The 21,931-nt window shown below is 36.3% G+C and overlaps 1 protein-coding gene across 10 annotated transcripts in view; it reads right to left on the bottom strand.

The window, feature by feature from the left end:
- Positions 1 to 21,931, bottom strand: part of LOC134755746 (voltage-dependent calcium channel subunit alpha-2/delta-3) — a 26,515-nt gene extending 4,584 nt beyond the window's left edge. The window contains exons 1-26 of one of the 10 annotated variants that reach the window (XM_063692297.1): positions 21,579 to 21,931; positions 20,156 to 20,237; positions 19,701 to 20,076; positions 19,488 to 19,619; positions 18,563 to 18,822; positions 18,329 to 18,475; positions 17,326 to 17,445; positions 13,477 to 13,659; positions 13,233 to 13,367; positions 12,431 to 12,523; positions 11,981 to 12,037; positions 11,233 to 11,259; positions 10,215 to 10,295; positions 9,638 to 9,712; positions 8,264 to 8,368; positions 7,674 to 7,745; positions 7,392 to 7,597; positions 6,918 to 7,069; positions 6,554 to 6,607; positions 6,157 to 6,250; positions 3,439 to 3,552; positions 2,892 to 3,159; positions 2,504 to 2,620; positions 2,083 to 2,208; positions 1,676 to 1,787; positions 645 to 662 (exon numbers count right to left, since the gene is read on the bottom strand). In XM_063692297.1, the coding sequence (XP_063548367.1) occupies positions 645 to 662; positions 1,676 to 1,787; positions 2,083 to 2,208; positions 2,504 to 2,620; positions 2,892 to 3,159; positions 3,439 to 3,552; positions 6,157 to 6,250; positions 6,554 to 6,607; positions 6,918 to 7,069; positions 7,392 to 7,597; positions 7,674 to 7,745; positions 8,264 to 8,368; positions 9,638 to 9,712; positions 10,215 to 10,295; positions 11,233 to 11,259; positions 11,981 to 12,037; positions 12,431 to 12,523; positions 13,233 to 13,367; positions 13,477 to 13,659; positions 17,326 to 17,445; positions 18,329 to 18,475; positions 18,563 to 18,822; positions 19,488 to 19,619; positions 19,701 to 20,076; positions 20,156 to 20,237; positions 21,579 to 21,679 (3,307 nt within the window). In that variant the 5' untranslated portion in view covers positions 21,680 to 21,931. Of the gene's footprint in view, positions 1 to 644; positions 663 to 1,675; positions 1,788 to 2,082; positions 2,209 to 2,503; positions 2,621 to 2,891; positions 3,160 to 3,438; positions 3,553 to 6,156; positions 6,251 to 6,553; positions 6,617 to 6,917; positions 7,070 to 7,391; positions 7,598 to 7,673; positions 7,746 to 8,263; positions 8,369 to 9,637; positions 9,713 to 10,214; positions 10,296 to 11,232; positions 11,260 to 11,980; positions 12,038 to 12,430; positions 12,524 to 13,232; positions 13,368 to 13,476; positions 13,660 to 17,325; positions 17,446 to 18,328; positions 18,476 to 18,562; positions 18,823 to 19,487; positions 19,620 to 19,700; positions 20,077 to 20,155; positions 20,238 to 21,578 lie in introns of all 10 variants that reach the window. The other 9 variants (XM_063692296.1, XM_063692294.1, XM_063692299.1 and 6 more) reach the window with 9 other exon arrangements.

Below are 21,931 nucleotides of genomic sequence, written 5' to 3'. Positions count from 1 at the left end.
CCTAATACATCGATATATTTATAAATAGACAATGAAATTATAAGGCGAGAAAGACATGCTGGCGAATATTTAAAAGATATATCAAAATTAGGCAGAAATATTAGATAAGTTGGGCATGGACAATATAACATACATAGTTATAGGCGATACGAGTATGATATCAAAAATTTGTAAAGAAACATATAAATTGAATAGGACAAAGCTGTATATAAATATAAAGCGCAATAATTGTAAAATAATTTAAGACTGAAAATCACACATATACATAACGACAAGTTACCGCACCTACCAGATTAAAGCTGATTCACAAGCATATTTCGATCAGCATGCAGATGTTATCCTTATTGTTATCCTAAATGTTTCAAATGGGTGATTTATGAGTCTGTAAGGCACGAATGGTATAAACTGAACTAGAAACCTACTAACCAGCCTCTTTTATAAACATTTGGATAACTCAGAAAAAATATATACGAAATATTCCGATATCAATTGTGTTGACGTTGGACGAGTTGAATTAGAAACGACGGTGGATATTCTCAAATATTGAGAAGATAACTACGAGGCTCATGCACATTCCGGGGGTAATATGATTAGAATAGCACTCTATCCATGACGACACCTACTGTGCTCGGTCTATCACTCACCGGTGGGTGTAACATTCTCTGAAAACAAGATGGAGTCATTACTACTTTTGTACAACTCAACTAGAGACCAATTGTTGACTCCATTCTATAATTTTGATACTACATAATGGATAGAACAGCTAAGTCTTTCGCGTCTTGAGCTGGCGAGAATCCCCCCATGCATACGAATCTTGTGCTGTGTGTATATAGAAAAATTGAAGTGTTATGTCATGACATATTATATTCTTCAGGATTTCGGATCTTTTTTCTATACTAAAACTGTTTTATTCATAATTATATTTCGTCACTTCATTCGAAGATATATGGTTAAGAAATAAAACTATGAAAACGGATTATATCGCGTATATTGAATTTATAATACATCCCGACGTTTCGAACTCTTTACAGCGTGTCACCCGTTGACCACGAACGCTGTAAAGAGTTCGAAACGTCGGGATGTATTATAAATTCAATATACGCGATATAATCCGTTTTCATAGTTTTATTTCATGAGTAACTATCGCGGTAACCGAAGACAATATTATATATGGTTAATATAAATTTATATATTCGAATGAATTTACTCATATAATTTCGATCGAACTTCACTTCAAGAAGTATGTTAGATCATTAATTATATTTCATCACTTCATTCTTCAGATATAAATTTATATTAACCATATATCTTCGAATGAAGTGACTCATATAATTAATCGAACCTCACTTCAAGAAGTTTGTTAGATCATCAAATATTGTAATGCTATAACCAGTGATTTCATGCACTGTAGGCAATATTGACAAGCACGATGGATTTATAGGTCGCTTTAGCATGTATGTAATAGTATATCACATTGTGGCTCGTCGTCATGCAGAATTGCACAGTACATGCCGACAACGTAGAAGGGCAACATTTAATCGCATATTCTGTCATTCACAACATTGAGCACGATACTCCATGGCTTATATTCTTGGTTAGGGGTAGCACATTGTTTATCATTACGGCGTTGGTGGTAACGACACAGCCAACAGTGAGAGGTTAGAAACAGACTTACCGTCGTCGAATGTGTAGACAGAGCCCTGCGCTAAACCTACTGTGATGGTATTGTAGAGCCAAACGCTGGTCGCGAGGAACCACGCCAGGACCAGACGCACATTCTCCAACGGCTGCAACAATGACACTTTTTTGATATAGTCACTTAAGTTAATAAAACACTGTATTTTTATTACATATAAAATGTGCTCCGTTTAGTTGGGTTACGTAATTACGTTATTCTGCAGCGACTCGACGGATCGAGCCTGATTATAGTATTGTGTGGGTAAAAATCTACTTTAGGGATTAATTAAAATTCGTATATTTTGGTTGTACGGTCATCTTACTTCCAATAACAGGATATTTTATTTTGTCCGCTTCTTTCAGGTTAGCCTGGAAAATCGTGTGAAAGCCAAGTTGTTATCTTACCGTAAGAAGCGTGGCTGCAGGGTTCGTTGTCTTCTTTTCTCTGAAGCAAACCGCTTGATAGTCCACTATGTGTATGGTCTTGTACACTTCATCTTCAACGAGTCTTGTCATGATATCGGGTCGAATCTGTAAAGAAGGTAGAAATTATATGACTAGGGTAAAAAAATGTTAACCGCCTGGCTAAGAGGCTTGTGACAGCCTATGAAAAGTTCGAGGCGTTTGAGCTAGTTTTGTGCTTTTTAAACGCAAGTATTCAAGACTCCATTTTTTAAGAGATTAACCTCTAAAGACTGAGTCGTTTACTTTGTTTCCAGCTTTATATTATATAAAATCTTCAAGGATTTAACAGCTCGAACTCGAGTCTTGCTTGTGGCTTGCACTTCTGAAATAATACCAATCCATTTAATATCGGAAGATGTACCTTGCCGAAAAACAGTCCTGTATGGTTGCCGTCTTCGCTGACTATAATCCATCCATTGCTGTCAACTAAAAAGCAATCCCATGCATTTGATGCGCAGCATCCTTTGTTATTATCACACTGAAATTACATAATATGCCTTTAATTATTTTGTCATTCTACATACATATGTATAAAAACTTGAAAGGTATGTTATTTATCTCATTGTTACGCAATATGTGTGTGTAAGCAAGTAGAACTATAAATTATTTAAACGAAATTTGAATGTACGAGACACACGGCACGCAAATATGATTCACGTTGATTGCTTTTATTTCCTGCGCCCATAGAAGTGAATTATTTATCAATGTGAGTATTATTGTACTATTTGCTAGTCGTGTGTGCGTCTTACTGTAGCTGTGATATTGAAGAACCATTCAGCGAGGCGGTCGTGCTGGAATTGGTAGCCGACGACCGCAGCAGGCGCCTTCCTGTGACCATCCCCGTGGAACACCGCGTGGGCCGCAGTGACCACCGCCGTGCTGACGTTTAAGGGGACCTTCTCTGTGTTCATCTCCACACTGTATACGTAGCTAAGAGGGTCGACATAGTGCTGCTCGACCGCCCGCCGGTACCAGACCTCGTCGATCGCTCGTGGCCATTGCTTTCCGAACTCGAATCTGTGATAGTTATAGCGAAATGAATAACTCCATGAAATGTGTCAAATTCAGTGTCGAGCATCGTTTTAACATGAAAGGTTAAGGTTGAAAGATGAATTACGTAGGTTGCTGCTTGTATAGGTAACCAACTTCGTACATTGTACGATATTTTTGGTTTGGTAAGTAAGTCTAGATATGATAAAACGTATTGTTCATGCGCCTTTTCGACTTACAAATTGGTTTGCCACGGCGTTTAAGTTTTGTAAAGAATACATTATTAAATTTGATGCGACTATCCACCTGCTATCGCTGCTGTTTTCTTGTTCTCTGGGAGGATGCGTCTGCCACCTGGTGAGTCCGCTGTGTGTAGCTATGAACGCCACGATGTATCCGAATCGTTCGATGAACTTCAGCCTGCATGCAAACAATAAGACACGAATTAGAGCGTTGTTGTAGTTTGACTGTTTGCTGTGGGACAGATTGTTGTTTAAATTGAGATTCACAGCAATCACAGCGTTCACTCTAAAAATATATTTTTTATTGCGAATTCTCGCTATGGCAGTTTTGATATACGTAATTTTCAAATTCCTAATGTATCTAAACTATCTAACTAGGTACCTATTCAGGGTAATGCATCATTTCGAACATGGTGCTACGAACTTATTCTGAAAAACATTGTTTTGGCTATGTTGTTACTTGGGTGTAATATATTTCTCACCACACCAGCTCGGAAAGACTCTTTTTTCTTTAAAAGGAGTAAGCAACGTTGCATTTTATTTTCTAGAGCGCAAAGTAATTGTTTCCTCACGTTATCTGGCAGGATGGACCTTTAAGTCATGATTTCGAATGACAATATTTAACCCTTTATTTTATATTACGTATAAGGTACACTTAGATAAAATAGGGCAATAATGATCCTATAACATCATCTTTTTGTTCGTTTGTTCTTATGTAGAATTTTTTATGTTCAAAGAGGCGATGAGACTTGAATCGATTAAAAAAAATCTGGAACGTTAAAAGGGTAACAGCTTTTATTTTGCTTCGTTTTGTTGTGATTGAAACTAGTATTTTCTTCGCGTTAGTGTGGTGAAAAATATTTACATTGACAAACTCCATAACAAAATTGTTCACCTCTCGGTCCTTAGAAACCTCGTAACGCTTAGGGTTCCACTTCGTAATCAACCCATTACGTTCGTGATACAAGTTTGGAGTCTTTCACCAGCTCGGGGGGGGGGGGGGGGGGTGCAATTAGCCCCAGGGGTAAACAACAACTTTGCTCCCTTGTTAAACAAATAACTATTAGGTAAGTACTTATACTTACCTACTCCATCCAAGCTGCTTGAACTTATAATCTATTTTTAAACTATAAATAATACTTACAATCCTTGGTTTGCTATATTTTATCCTAGCCTTTTGAACGCTAGCATAAACTATTTAATCGACATGTTTTCTACAATAAATTAATAACGAAATTTTTACAACTATTTGGTATATTTAAGTTAGCGTTCCAAAGGTTAAGACAACGTATTGCTACAACGAAAATTCGACCTAATTTTCGTATTTAAGTATTAACGGTATTAAAATCATACCTATTAGATTTGGCCTTCAAAATGTTTTAAGATTCAAAGGTCACTAGAATTTATTGGACGGAGAGTAAATAATTTCTTAAAAATCACCATGTTTTAAAGTGTAAATCGAAAGAAAAACATTTCATTGTATGTACTTTACCTCGGTAATAATCCAATCACTTTTGTCAATGGGCTATCCAGGTGAAAACCAACATAAAATGGATGTGCAGTGTAAGATTAATTTTTAGCAAGTGAACACTAAATGGAGAAAAAAGGGAGTGAAATTTTATTTTATCTAATCAAACTAGTGTAACCGCATATAAGACATTTTATGCATAAGAATCAGTGTAGTGCACTACTTCAGCTTTCTGAATATAATATACATACGAGGGGCATGCCAAAAAAATTAGATATAGTCACACCAAATTGTCAGTAAATAAGAACAAATAACTATATACTCATCCTTTTCTTTTGGGTGCTACGAGTAGTACTAGTGTAAGACAAAGATAGTATGGAAAAACAGGCGAATTACATACTTAGAGCTTTGGCGTAAACTAGGCATTGGGTCAGATCAGCAGCATTATAAACAATTGTTTACGAGCAGCTGTCTTTTCGTAAGCGTTGTTCGAAATGGGTACCTCACAAACTCAACGGACAACGACTTGCAGAAAGAGGATCGCGTAGATTGGTGTAAATTTATGATATAAAAGTTTGCATGGCGCCGGTGAGAAAAAAAAGTGTACGATATATACGTACTGACAGGTGACGAAATATGGCTATATACTCGTAACTACGATCCTGAAATAAAGCGGCAGTCGACGGCATGTTGCTTTGAAGATGAACCGACTCCGACAACAAAATGTCGCCGAGCGCGCAGCACACAGAAACAAAATGGTGGCCTCATTTTTCTGCAAGACGATACATATTGCTACCGTGGTGCTGGAGGATCAACGAACAGTTAACTGGGAATGTTATGTCACTGTTTATGCCATAAAAGTATTATCAGCTTGTGCGACAAGCGGCCGAAGTCAGGAACCCGGCATCCTGCTCTGCTCCACACACTTCAGCCAGAACACTACTAACTATTGCTTCAAAAATATTTCTATCTTGCCTCATCCACCATATTCCCCTGACCTAGCACCCTGTGATTTTGAATGATTTCTAAAAATTAAAGAAAAGTTAAGAGGAAAGCGGTATGACGGCGAAGAAGATGCCCTGGCTGCTTATTACTATGACATGTCTGAGGTATCTGAAGAAGAGTGGTTGTCGGTATTTTCTAAATAAGTGGTTTAAACGGATGGAAAAATGTATATTTGTTCATGGTGAATACTTTGAAAAAATAAATATCTGTATTCAGAAATAAGCATTATATTTGTTGAGTATCTAAATTCTATTGGCATGACCCTCGTAGCTTGCAAATTGTATGATTAATTCATGTAGGTATACTTACGCAGTTTCGTTGGATGCAGATTCCGTAATGCTTTTGTTGAACCATGCCGTGTTGATCGCGTCATATACTAGAGCCTGCATTAATCCGTGGTCGCCTTAAAAACATCCCTTGCATTAATTTTACTTGTATTTTACATTTCAAATACACAACAATATAAGTAAAAATGACACAAAAATTATCTATAGACTTGTAACTTTCATGAAATACCTAGACCCTCATGTTGCACAAGAGTTCAGTTACTTATATGTTGCGTTCAAAGTTTCTGCCGCCCTGTTCTACTGAATCATTATGACTTATAATATAGGGTGGGCCAATGATAAATGCATTTTAACGAAAGACGTCGAGCCGAAAAGAGATTTTATCACTGGCCCACCCTATATATCATATCATCACTTACAATAATACTCATTGCGAGGCGTACTGTTAGAAGCCTTCGTGCGCTCGCGCCCATCTGAGGTTCCTGTCAAATGAATGCGTCTGTTCAATGAGAATATAATTTAGGTCATCCACAAGCCGATTTGTAGTATTTCTGACTATACTACTTCATATAAACGTATTACGATACGATTTACTACTTAAATGTCAATTATCCTTTTACTCTAAGGACAAATTAAATTTTAATTTGTGTTGTATATGACATTTATTTCAGTTTATAATTATCCTTTTGTATCAGTATTTCTTTCTGGTAGTATCTTGTACTTAGTTAAATTTTAACTTTGTCTTATAGTAGATTTGGAATAAACTTTTAGTTGTGAGGGTACCGTTGTGTCGCTCGTGTCCCTTGTTCTTGTGGTGTTCAGGAGGCCGGGGCTTTGCGGGCCAGCGCCAACCCGGCCGCGCTACCCGTTCCAAAAAGTAAGATAGCTCCTCTTCAGGAGATGAAAACGAACGTTCGTAGTGACGACAGTACAGCCTGAAACGAGATCATAGATGTGTAGGCAAAACACAAGTATGTATTTTTTTTCGGTGATAAATTGTTTATACATGCTACTATGTATAATAATTATCATAATCAACTTGTGTATCTTTCCTTTTCCAGTATTTGAAATACATACGGCTTGTGTCTTGACTAGTGTAACAATGCCGTTAATTGGACCGTGATCCAAATTAAAATTTTCTTAAATTTTGACAGCAGATTCGAGGCCATCATGCGGTCACTTTCCAATTTTATCGGTCATTTTTATTTAGCATCTGTCCTGAGTGGTCAAATGTTGGTGGAGTAGCAGTTGTGTTACCAGTCAGGATGGACGCTCCACTTGTCCGAAAGGAACTGCTGAGCCGATATGTTCTTGAACGTGAGCGAGAGGCGGTGGATGTCGTCGTTAGGAGGTGGTGTGATCCTATGACGCCCATAGTTCTCCGGAATAGCCACCACGAGGGTAAAGGGGGACTCGCTGATGCCAGTCCAAAAGTAATGCTTTTTAGCTCGGGATGCTCTTTTCTGAAGCAAAAAATAAGGTTTTAGTGACATGTAGTTTTGATGCAACATATTATCGTTAATTTGCACTTTTCCTTACCATATCGTCCATATGGTACTTTACATTCATGATCTTGTTTCCAGTTCTTTGGTCTATAATTTCTTGACGAAGCTGAAGCAGAAAACAGAAAAATTGATATGAACATACTTACACATTACCACGTGGAAATATATTATCTTCCTGTAATACGGGGCAGTATATTATAAATTTATAACATTATTGTCAGAGTTCATCCAATATAATAAACATTTTACATTTCAACCCCCGATTCAAAATGAGGGGTGTTATACGTTTGAAGTCAATGTTTGTCTGTGTGTAAGTCTGTGGCATCATAGTTCTAAACGATGGACCGATTTTTTTTACGTGAAAGCGTTTCTTTGCGGTGGATCTTACTCTTAGTTATGTTTGGTAAAAATTTCAGTTAGAAAAGTATCAGTTCTTTTCCAAAATAGTATAAGGCATTTTTGGTATAAAAAGGTTTAAAATCTTATGATTAGCGTAAGGGGTATTTAAAATGTTTGACTTTATAGTTATAGTCGAAAACCTTTTTTGTATTTGTATATTTTGTTGTTCTTAGTGCTTAGTAGTGTTTCAGAGTTTCGTCAATACTACCATGTGAAATTATTTACCGCAGTTAGTTCTTTACTGAAGTTTCGTGGGCCTCGGTCATCGTCGAAAAGTTCAACCTCAATCATATCCACGCTGTTGTAACTTGGCTTTAATATTTGTTGGTACTGAAAACAAAGATTTGTAGTTAGATGACTAAGATCTATTTATGTATGCAGGTACTTACATTCGTTACTAAAAAAAAGACCAAAAAAAGTAAGCGTAGGAAACAATTTTTTTTTAATTTTGTAACACTGTGCACTAGAGAGCACACTGTTGACAGGAAACCATTGAAATTTGCCGAAATCCGTCTTTTTGTTTGAAAATAGCAGCCTGAAAATCCAGTGCGGCTAGAGATCTGGTGAAAATAACATAATTTCTTAAAGAAATTCTTAAGGAAGTGAGTACATCTTTTTGTTAATAATCCAAATGTTATGTGATTTACTCGAAATTTTTTTTTACGGGTTATTATAAGAACTACAGGATTTATTTTTTGTTAAAACGAAGGTTAACTATTTTGGTAGATATTGTTGGTGTCGATTACTGGTTTTTACAAACGTGACTGTTCCAATTATGGACACGTGTCGATAATATTTTTTTAAACGTATTTCATTAGACAAGCGAATATGATTCCTATTGCTTTGCCTGTTTGGTAGATATTTGAAATTAATTAATCAAAGTAGAGTTACCAGAGGGCCTACCGCGAACACGGAAGTTAGGAAAGTCTGTGCGGAAAGAGAAGAGTCAGAGAATGTTTTGGTTCCCTTTTAATCCACGACTGTTCCCTTTTACGCACAGACCCTTTTATACTTAATAATATTATGTGTGTTTATTTGTATAATTAATACACTTAGCACGTATGTTTCTAATATAATGGGTACTGTAGACAATAAATGAATACTTATTGAATAGTTAATTTTATTTAATTACCGACGAAGGGCATCGGGCAGATGCACATTACGGGTAACTAATAATCGATAACTGGGTGTTGTTTACTGAATATTTAGTGCCGATGATTGGAGATTTATACACTTTTTTCTTTTTTTGGATTTTCTTCTAGCCTGTTGTTAGTTAATAAAAATAATACACCCTAGATAAGTCTCAAGAATATACCTTACCATACTCAATCGTTTCTTTTGGCTTAATTATGACTAAATCACTCTTAATTTTATAGAAAACCCCACTATCTCCTAAAAGTGTCGATCATTGGTGCCACTACGTTACTTCCTGTAGATATTCCAGAATGTATATACGCGTATAAAAGGGGCATACGAGTATCTTACTTCCGGTGCACATAAGATTTTTTACCTATGGGTAAAGTTAGCTGATCTACCTGCAGCCCTAAACTTATACTTGTTATGTAAAATTATTATTACCATTTATTACTTATTACTTACCACAGGCCTCAAATCAGGATGAATCAAGATGTACCCGTTGTTCGTCACTATGAAGGCATACCCGTTCACTCCGATCTGAGATATCAAAAATAGCCAAATATGACTATGGGGATTGGATTGAATCGTTCAATTGCAAAAAAATATTCAAATCGCCATTGATCAGAGTAAAACTATTTATGATCAATTTGATCATGTAAGGATTTGTTAGTTCTCAACGAATTTGCTTGGAGCAGTTTTGTAACAAAAACTGACAATCTGAATAGATTCCCTATTATGTTTCATGTCCGCATTTGTTGATTGTTTTTAATTATTTCTATGTTTGACTTATTTTTATGTTGAAAACATCACATGGAAAAGAACAAGTAGTCTGTTCAAGTTGTTCCGTACTTTTTAGTATTTGTTTTTCAATTTCAACTGTCTAGCTATCACGGTTCATGAGATACAGCCTGGTGCCAGACAGACGGACAGCGGGGTCTTAGTAAATAGGGTCCCGTTTTTACCCTTTGGGTACGGAACCCTAAAAATATTCGGCGGGAAATGTGACAATCAATTGTAGCATAATTGTTTAAATACGTACCTTGTAGGGTGTCATCAACGCTTGTATCTCGGACAGAGCCACATCGGTCCCCGCCACTCCTAACAATCTAGCTATACGCATCTGAAATATTCATCACACGCTTAGAAACTCACCCGTTCATTCAGAATATTATATAAAAATAGCTGTTTATTACATATCGGCAGAAATTATAACTAAATATTTAACTCTCCAACCTCATCCCATATAAACACTAAAATTATTATTTACTCTAGATCTAATAAAGTACCAAAAAACGCTATTAAAATATAAAAACAGTATTTCAAATACTTATTCAATAAATAATTCAAAATCAATCTAGCTACATGACCATATTTAGCATTTCTAGCTGTTAAACCTACTCTACTATAAAATATTTAAAGTTTGCTCGGCTGAAGCGAGACTGCGGCGACTGTATGTAGCAATTCTACGCCCCACTAGGTCACTTCATGTACTGTTATGTACAAAACAACTATGTTAATTTAAGGATTCTAATTAACAATTTTAATTGTTACAGGTTCTAGCAAATTCTACTATATATAATAATAATGTTAATGTAGGAGTTTTAAATTCTACACTTTATAGGTACTAGAATCCCACTACCGTTTCTGTAGCCGGTAGTCAAGTAACCTTTAAACTTCTCTAACTGAATCCTTGTCAGAATCTGTTGACATTATTTAAATTGTTAATGCGACAAAATAAGACATGGCAATGTGTAAACATGTATGGATTTCATAGAAAGTGTTATTTGGTACCAATAATTGTTTAGAAATGTTGTAAATAAATTTTGATATTAGTTTTGGTGGTCTCTTATCGGTGGTTTCACTTTGAAATTAGAAGAAGAAAAGTTGTGTGAGTAGTTTGAGGGCAGAACAACAGACGCAAAGGGCCAGGCCAGAAGGCCGGGACACCACGAGGCCACTTCGCGTCTTGCGTTCGGGCTCGCTGCCGATAAGAGTCCCCCGCTCTTCCCTTTCATCCGTCCACACAGGTATAGTAATGCTATGAGAGCGTGGCCTACCTCCTTTTGGCCGTTCTCCTCTACGGACTGCGATTGGTTGTGGACGCACGAATGCAATAAAATGTAATAACAGATAAATGCATTGTAAGAACCTGCACTAAAAATCAAAAGATCTCCTCGATCAACGAGAAGACTTTTATATACACTAATTTAATGTCGAGTCTCAAAAGTCATGTTAATATGAAGAAAATAGCACTTCAAACTGAATAGATACTCAAGTAACAAAAGCCCCATTCGAGTCATATATGTCGGGCGGAATCAAACTCATTTAAAAATATTTACATTTACGTTTCGTAGCACAAGTCAATCATTAAAATGTCTCTACAAAGACATCACTAAATCAGGCACAAATACAGTTTATTGATTAGACAGTGTGTGTAATATAATATATAATCATAACTCTTGCACAGAAATAATTAATTCAATAATTGATAGAAAAGTTGATCATAACACCCTAGTGGTCTACGCCTACGACTAGTAGAAAACTACTATACTACTAAGCCAGGGGTCGAACAACACATCGAGTCGCGCTCGGCGGGCCGACGGCCCGGGGCCCGCGCCGCCGCCGCCCGGGCGGCCGCGCGGGCGGCCACGCGGTCGTGCGGTCGACATCTATCAAGGACAGATGCATCGCTAACGGGGCCAAATAAGACTTTACCGTTACTGGAATCCAAAACTAAATCATAAAAACTCTCTTGTATCTTGCAAAAGTTTACATTAAATCATCAAAACTTTCTAAGTGTAGTACCTCTTTCGTAACTGATACCCAGTAAGCTTCATTTATCAGTACATTCTCTGTGATGTTCTGAGGGGAAACCATCAAACAAAACGGAATATTATTAAAATATATTCAGGTCATGATAATACATCAAGTTTACAAAGAAAATAGTAAAGATATAAGTTGATAAAGAGACAGATCAGGCCAATTAGTAGGAAATGTAACCAATCTGGAAACAATCTTCTGGAGATTTAAACGAGAGATACATTTGTTACTGATCATGCATGAGACATCAGAATTTCGGAAAATACAGCATCATATTTTTTTGGGCCATTGAATTGTGGTTGAGACAGAGAACAACGGATTAATGCAATTTTCGATTTCAAATATTCTAATATTGTTGGTCGCTTTCTCAAACTTGGATATCGAAATGTAAAAAATGCTAACACCTAAATATAGATATTAAAGATACACACTCACCTCATTGTGTCGAAGATCGTACACTGGCATTGATACTGATGTCATCAGTTGATACTGAGAGTTACCAAGTTCGCTGTACTGGCCCTGTTTCATCTGAAACATTTAAAGTTCCAGTAAAGCCCTTTTAAAACCATTATAATTATACCACACGAGTTTATCACCACTATAGCTCTATATATAATCGATTCTCCTCTTGATCTTACTATTGGAATCCTTTTCAGCATAATGTACTTACATAGGCCACTAGATAAGTTTTGCAATAGACAAATATGAAACAATGAGGTGGCCTATCACAGATACTTTTTAAAACTACATTTACATAAACAATGATTGTCCGGAAAACATTTACTTTCTTTTTAAATTCACTAATTTAAAAAAAGATTTAAATTTTAAAAACGTCGGCGTGGGCTAAGGACGATTTACGAATAATTTATACAACATTTTCATCTCATACAAAAGTTAAGATTTTTTAAATAAGTATCATTATAAAGAAAGTAAATGTTCTCCGGCTATAATTGTCTATGTGAATATAGTTTTACAAAGTATATGTGATAGGCAACCTCTGTTTCATATTAGACTATTGCAAAACTTATCTAGTGACTTATGTACTTCTGTAGGGTGCCAATTATTGTAACTCAAGACTTCCCGAAACTGATTTTCATGGCTAAATCATACGTGAGAATCTAATCCTAGATTAGCTGGGAAGATAGATTGGCAAAAAAACTCCAAAAATTTAGGAAAGCCTAGTGAAAAATTGGCATAGTGGAGATGCGGAGGAGGAAAATGGCTTTGTTTATTATACCTGAGTTATTTTCCATCTGCGATTTTGTTCCGTTTCAGAATTGAAGTGAGTTTTATCGCGTCGTTGGCTCATAAACCGTTCCTTCTGCTCAGCTCTTTCTCGTTGCTCCCATAAATAATCTGCGACCTTGGGGTCCTGTCGAAGTTGGCTCAAGGTTAGTAAAGGTCTTTTGGTGTTGTTATTGTAATATTTAAGTTTGCGATAAAAACTAAACAATTCATTCAACGTTGGAATGAAATCGTACCGTAACATTAGCGTAGACAGGAGTCCAGACAACAGGGTGCGTCTCTCGCTGTAGCACAAGCGGGCGCGCCAGTACATTGACGTGCTCGAGCACACGCTCGCGCACCTCAGCTAGCGTGCTGAGGTGTACGTAAAACCCTCGGTTCGCGCACGCCATCCATTTCACTTCCCGTACGTCCGCCACCTAAATGAAATCTCCAAATATTAATATTTGGAAAACGACATTTAATGACGTTTGGGTTGCAACGGAAATTTCGCGGTCAAGAGCGACATAAATAGTTGTTTTTATCACAAAGATTATTTTGGACTATAGCAAATATAGAGTTATATAAATTCATCTCGTAACCGCGTATTTCGATGTATTTGGATCTCATGAGGGTGCTCTGTGTGTCGTGTCTCTGGTGAATCGATGTCGGTGCTCTTCGTTAGCTTCTGTGTTTAATCTATGTTTATACAGGCATTTCAAATAATAATAACAATAATAAAACTAAATTATTCACTGACTGCGCTAATAAATAGTACGATGTACGATTAACGTAAAATATATACCTATATAGGTATACCGTCAACCGGGGTGAATTGGGACAAAACGTAAAATGTGATTTACCTGACAATTTCTTAAAAAAATATTTCATACGATTGAAAATAATAGTCGATTTTGTATGGTGCAATTTGTGTAAGTATTTCTCAAGAAATTATCAGGTAAATCACATTTTAAGTTTTGTCCCTATTCAACCCAGCCATCCCTATTCACCCCGGTTGACGGTATATTATATTGTATTTGATTGGAATATATTTATATTCTAACTTAACCTTACCATTGTACGGCAAAACAAATACCGCCCGTAGATCTAATAAGACGAGTTTTATTTTAATAAACCAAATTAAATAATAATTGTATAAAAAATATTAGGAAAACTCATGCCTAGAGTATAATTTAAAAAGTCAAAGTCAACGTGTTTATTTGTAAAACATAGGTAAAACTGTTACAGTGGTGTATAAAATTATAAAATTGGTCTCACTATGTTTTACCTTTTGGCGTACAAAAACATGTTCTTAAAATAACTTGACTAACAAGATAAATCTTAAAAATTAAAAACATTAAAAATATTGCCAATCTTAAATAATAACAGTAAAATCATTCATTGCGTAAAATAAATACATTTCAAATACATTAAAGAGAAAAATAATGATAATAGCTTAAATAAAAAAATAAAAAAATTGAATTACATGTCAAGGTATTTTTTGTATATGTTTACATTTTGAATTACCTATAATGTTTCGCATGTTAGGAAATCCGAGATTGAATAAAAACATTTGTCTATAAGTAAATTTGTCAGTCTTTTCTTAAATTGTTGGATTGGCAATGTTTTAATGCTATTGATGATTGAATGATTTATTTATAAATTCTAAATTAGGGACGAATAATATTCTGTACTTAAGATATTAGTATGTAGTTCGCCGTAAGCCTAATATAATAAGAACTGATATCGGACGCGAGAAAGATCGTCTATCTCTTTTAAACATAACTAGTTAGAGATGGGTAGTTTTTTTTATAGCATGACACTGTGCAATTCTACCACTTGTTTTCGCCTATAGTACCTACTCGTATACTTAACATTGCTACGTTACGGTGTTAATTAAAAGAGTTAAAAGTCCCTTGGCTGGGAGACAAGTAAAATTAGAATATATATTTCACTTTCAATTGATATTTTATCACTACCCAGGGATGATTAACTCATTTTTTATCTGGTGCCTACACGGTGCCTCCGCCAAGACGAGCAAAGGGAAGCGCAAGGGCACTACCTACCTTTCCTCGAAGCGCTTCGCTTTTTTTGAACCCTCATAACTTGGGTTTAAATTATACCAGATAAACAAAATTCTCGGGCTATATAGTGATCTTATTAAGCATAAAAAAATTCAATTGCATAGCTCTTATAGTTTAGATTTTATTAATATCCAAAAAACCCCGATTTCGTCACTGACTCACTTACAAACTCACTCACTCACTGATGATCATCAAAACCTTAAGTTCGTAAAGTCCTAGGAAACTGTACCTAATTTGGTATGTAAGATAATCTTAGTACACCAACAACCAAAAAATTCTTATACAAAAAAAATAAACTCCCAAAAAAACCCAACCAAAAAAATAAAAAACTTGAAATTTTTAGCCCCTAAGGTGGTGAAAAGGGGGGTGGAATTTTGTATGGGGAATCAATAACCGCTGAACCGATTTAGTTGAAATTTGGTATGTAGATATATAGGTAGTTTTTGTTATGCGGAAGGAATTAGAATATTTTTAACCCCAAAATCACCCCGTGAGGGTGAAAAGGGGGTGGAAAAGGGCGTTAGGGGGAAAAGGAGGTTGAAGTTTGTATGGGGAATCAGTAAAAAGCAGATTATATAAAATATGACTATATGATGAGTGGTTGACTGGTAGAGAATGCCTCAAGGCATTAAGTCCGCCTTTTGTACTTGTTCTTGTGCAATAAAGTTTAAAATAAATAAATAAATATGCTCCCAGATACGTATTTCATAATTTTTAATAATAAACCACCCCCAACCCTTTAGGTAAATTAGGAGATGGAAGATTGTTATCAGGAATTTACAAAAAGAAGTGAAATCCCACCAAAAACATTTTCATGTCAAATGTTGCCAAGACGAAAGCGTAAGGCTCGCACTGTCAAAAAGTTATCAGATCTCTTGTAGAGCCAAGCTTCTTACTCTACAAGCCCCATATTCACATACTCTACACCTTAGTCAAAATATATGGCTTGGCCGTTTCGTTACTACAAGAATTATTGTTTAATAAAAATAATGAATAAATAGTGAATAAATTTTTCACCTTACGCTCATGTGACGCAGCGAAACATAAACAATACAGACAACCAAACCATAACATAAAACGCATCTACCACTGTACAACCACTGGGGCATTCCATGAAATATTTCGTAAGGGACCATCTTTTTAGTACTTGCGAGAAGTAAAATTAGGAAACTAATTATTAGCATTGTAATATCATAACTCTGCTTTTAGACCAAGCAATAAGAAGGTATAGAGGGAAATGCTAGGAACACAATTTTTAACTTCGTAGCTTTGTTTGGACTAGTTAGGAGATGAACATATCAAAAGTACCCGACCGTATCCCTGGTGCTGAGGGGGAGAGGGGGGTTTGAAGGTTAAATTTTTCGGTTTTTCAATTATATCTCGGAAACTATGGGTCTGAGCGACATGGCCACTTATACAAAATGAAAAGTGATTTAATTTGTTACAAGTTTTATTAGGTAATTTTTTTTGATATGTTGTATAGTTTTTGAGATATCTGCTCTTGAAGGTTTATTTAGGGCTCTCATTTTTATCTTGATTATCTACATCAGTAAAGCTGCTAGGCCGGGTTTGGTAACGTTTTCGTATAAATCGGGGGTGCTGAATTCATTTATGGTATCAACATTGACACTTTTCCGAAGTAACTAGTCCAAACAAAGCTACGAAGTCAAAAATTGTGTTCCAAGCATTTCCCTCTATACCTTTTTTTGGGCATTTATTTCCTGGCCTATTTAAGATTGGTAGTGTTTCTTAGCAGCTAATACGTTTTATTAAGGTAGCTGCCATAGCGTTTCGTAAGGGACAAAAAGTTGATGTTGTCATGGAATGCTCCCACTGTGCTAAAAGCTCAAGCATCATGAAATCTGAGAGGGTACAAGAAACATGCAAAAGGTACAGATCAAAAGTTAGTAAGAACGTCGGTACCACATTTAAGGTGTACACTGTAGGTACTGGCACAAGGAAGGCATTATGCAGGTAGCGCAATGGCTACGACACACAGTAAATACCTGAAAGTGGTACTACCTTTACCTCACGCCCTATCAGGTACGTGAAAACCCTGACAGGGGTGTCATATTTCCAGTTGTATTTCTCGAAGAGCTCCTTATAGTTGTATGGGACGCCATCCGTAACCAGCATTATAGCCTACGAAAAACAACAAAGTTAGCATTTAAGGGGCTGTCAACATCCAATGTCGTTGAAACTGATGTCACTTAAGCAGTTTTTTTAGGAAAAACTATTTGTTTTAGTAAAGCAAATCGGCTCGATAGAAAATAATTGCAGAGATTGGTCTTAAAATCACCATTAAACGGTTGTCTTTACTTTTTCTACTTATGGGTCTGCAATTAAAATCACAATTTAAAAACATTTAGTAATATTACACAAATAATAAATTTTTATTTTATTTTAATAGTTTTCTTATAATCTTATTATTCCCTTGCCCAGGCCCAGTAACATGCGACAGTGCTATTTTATTTACTCCGATACAAATAGACATTGTGCGCGCTTTAAATATTGACAACCTCTTAATGTCACAATTTAATAATAAGGCGACAATTTCTTATTAAACAATATTTTTTTTATTCAGAATTCTTGTGCTTTGGAAAGTTGCCACCGAGAACGCAATAATGGTTTTAGGGTTCCGTACCCAAAGGTTAAAAACGGGACCCTATTACCGCTGTCCGTCCGTCTGTCTGTCTATCTGTCCGTCTATTACCAGGCTGTATCACATGAACCGTGATAGCTAGACAGTTGAAATTTTCACAGATGATGTATTTCTATTGCCGCTATAACAACAAATACTAAAATCAGAATAAAATAAATATTTAAGTGGGGTTCCCATACAACAAACGTGGTTGTTTGCCGTTTTTTGCGTAATAGTACGGAACCCTTCGTGCGCGAGTCCGACTCGCATTTGGCCGGTTTTTTAACACACTCAGTGCTGATGCTGAGTATGTAGTGTGAGCTGGGAACTGGCAAAGCGCGTGTAAGGCGAGTTATTGCTATATGGCCGGTTTTTTTTGCTTACCTGGTTACAGTTGGCGCCTCCACTATTATTTCTGTAAATTTCCAAAAGCTCAAAGGCTCTCGTTAAGGCTGCAGAAAAGTTTGCTATCTCCATTGTTTCAAAGTTGTCCAATCCTAACTTCAATTCTCTTAAATTTCCCATTGTTGCCTAAAAAAGATAAATGCAAATAAATATAAATGTTCATATTTCTTCTGTGATGTCTCCAAAAAAGGGTTCCTAAAATTATTTACCTACCTGAACTAAAGAGTCTTCAAAGCATGGAACTATTTCTTCAACAGTGTCAGCAAAAGTCATAACGTTGACGAAATCATTATTGCCTAGGGTATCCAATATGTTGGTGACCACGTGTTTGGCGATGTCTCTTCGCTGGCCAGTCATCGAACCACTACGGTCAACTAAAATGACCACATCTTTGGGACTAGCCGCTGCTTCCATGTACCAAGCTCGCGTGCGACAGTCGTAAATGTCGACTGGATCAGCTCTCCATTTCATTGCTGCAAGAGAAATGTTTACAATTTTGAACATTTTCTAACAGAACACGATTGGTTCGAATCCGGCCTTCACCACTAGAGGGCTTCGTCACTTTTTATTTAATATATGACATCTATTACAGTTTACGATTAGTTATAGTTTTGCAGAAAGTGGCGAACAATTTTTTGTCAGTGTTTTGATCTTACAGCCCAATTCGAACGTACACTGATATCAGAATAATATTTAAATGATGTCATTCAGTTATCATCATGCGTCTCGCTTGTGCTAATGCTTGTGCGTACAAGTATTAGCACAAGTACGAGCGAAATGCACGATAACTGAATGACATCATTTAGAAGTCATTCTGATACGTTTGAATAAAACATACATTGTGTACGTTCGAATTGACCTGTTATTAGTCGCTTGCTGTATTGATAAAAAAAATGATCGTTTCCTGTATAACTTTTACGAGGTGATAAACTCATCTTGTAGCGCTACACCGTAGCTTGTAGCAGATTGCATTTTGTTGACAAATTGTGTCGTGTCGTGGTTAGCGAAGCAGTCCAGACTCCAGACATTATACAGTCAGTAATAATCTCATCACTTAAAGATAATTTTGAACGTTACTATATTTTGAAACAGAAAATCTTAAAATAATGAGACTAATAATAGTATTCAATTGTGTTACCTGGATAATGTCTCATAAACCCAGTAGAACTTCCAAAATATTGCCAAGAAAGTGTGGGATCACTTTGATAATTATTGATAAAATGCGTGTCTAGCCCCTCAGACCAATGGATTCCCTTGATAACGTCGTCCGCTAAATTAAAAGGATGGTGGTTAACATTAATGTATTACTAACACAATAAATCACAGTTTATACCGAGATAATTGAACTTACCCCAAGCATAGACGTTCGTTGGAACATGTACGCTACTAAAGTTGGTATTGACAGGGATGTTGTAAAAGTGTGCATTTAATTGTAGATGAGCACTTTTAGTAGGTGGTCGCACAATCCAGTTCTCAAGATTAAAATCTGGCTCTGCTGTTGTAGTGATTGACACTTCGTCGTAAGGCTCGTCCATCTCCTTGCTATTATAGAACTGGTAGTCTTCTGGCACAGGCTCGCTCTGTTTGTCAAAAGCCATATTTTCTGCCGCTTCGACTATCCGTTTTACGGCGCTGACTTTGAGCTCCATCATTGCACGAATATCATCGGCCATACTTTGCACAAGTTTTTCGCCATCTCGAGATTCCATTTGAGCCGATTTGAAGCTCTGAAACGTAAAAGTAATTTATGAATATAGTTGGAAAACGCTCTCAAATTATTGCAATCATAATGTGTTATTTACCTACCTCCTGAACCCTTTTCTTCCTGGTAATAACTTCACCGAAAGAGCTAAGTTCTGAGCCAAGTTTGACTGCCCAATGTTGCACGCTAAACAAACAAATCAATCCGTTTATATCTATATTTAATTCGATATTGTATTGTGTTGTGTTTAAGAGTATAATTATTATAATTAGTTATATTAATGATTATTACCTATATTATTAATTATTTTTATTCAATATTTTTTTGTAAATAATTGACATGTAATATTAATATTATACAATAAATGATTATGATTATGATTGTTGCCTTGGCACACATGACGTGACAATAGTAGGTAGGTATTGAAGTTAATAAAGTTAGTAAATTAAAATATATTTTTTACTTCTATATACAAAATATTAACCAGTAAGTTATGCACATTATGAAAGCGAAAATTGTACTTATAATTCATTTTTCTATTCGTCGAGTATAATCTGTGTATTACAACTTCATATGCAACACTACAACCTTACTCTTTTCAACGTTGGATAGTCTATGGCATTTCCGACTCAAGCATAAGAATTTTATCGATACGGTTTAGTCAATTATAAAAAATTTGAAAATAGAACTTCATACAATTCGATAAAATATTTCTTGTTTAAGGAGACTCGATTCAATGCAAATTAGCCTACTTAAACACGCTGCTGCATCGCATCTGCTTTGTGATTGGTTGGCCAACAAAAACATTTTATTTTATGTTGTAGTAGAAACAATTGCTTCATAAGTCAGAAACGCGCATGTGACACCCTTCATATAGCAACATCCATACCCTACGAAAACCACTTAGCGTTGCTTGTTAGCCTCCATAGGCTACGGTGGCCAAAATCGAGAAAAAAACTGTCTTAAAATTGAATTTCGCAAGGAGCAGGTACCAGCGCCTCATGAGTTACGAGGAGGTGTCGTTGACCAACCCGCCGGGGGCGCCGGGTCCGGTGGCCGGGACGCGTACGTATGAAGGTATCGCGGGCTGCGGCAGCTCGCGTATCTTAGCTGTATACTTTTGGTTTGTTTACCTATATGAACCTACTAGTTGAAAGTATTTTTTTTTGTCTCGTAGAAAAAGTATTGTATACAATAGTGATATAATCAAGCTTTTCAATCTAGTACCTTAACTTAAGCAACTCAGTAAGCTTCGTTGCTTAAACACGGTACTCGACTTAAAAGCTCTCTATTATATCACGATTGTATAAAATACTAATGTATTATATTCAACGGTAACAAAATTAGTTAGGTACATCAAAAGCTATTTTTCTCAGTACCGCCCACTATCTTCGGGCAGATACGAAACTTCCTGCCAATCACGAATATGATAATTTAATTTAAAAAAATAAGTTATTACCCTGTTTCCTGTTCCTCTCCTAACCGTTCACGAGGTTAAGTGAGTAAGTGAGAGTGAGTTTTTCTTACCTATTGAGTGTGATTTTGTCATCTTGACTACTGGCCGAGCAATCCCGAGAATCCAGTGATAGTAGCAGCAGCAACACGAAGGTGCCCACTAACTTGCACATCAGAAACACTTACACTAATTTGGCCCCTAGGATTTTAACAAGGTCCTATCATGTTTTGTGGTTAACTTATTTTTTGAGGATTTATTCACTTGTTCATCTGCACTAGGTGTTTGTTTGCGAGGCGGGAGTGCGCTTGCGTGGGACAGTGCGGCCGGGCATGCGCACCGCGGTCCCTCGCGAACTGAGGACTGATCCTCGTTAATACAAGGCCGTGTTTTAGTGGGCTACCGCACACACAAGCCAGCTAGTGTT

Source organism: Cydia strobilella, chromosome 3, assembly GCF_947568885.1.
Source record: "Cydia strobilella chromosome 3, ilCydStro3.1, whole genome shotgun sequence".
Taxonomy (NCBI): domain Eukaryota; kingdom Metazoa; phylum Arthropoda; class Insecta; order Lepidoptera; family Tortricidae; genus Cydia; species Cydia strobilella.
The sequence above is the reverse complement of the archived record's forward strand: the minus strand, read 5'-3'. Positions and strand labels throughout refer to the sequence as shown.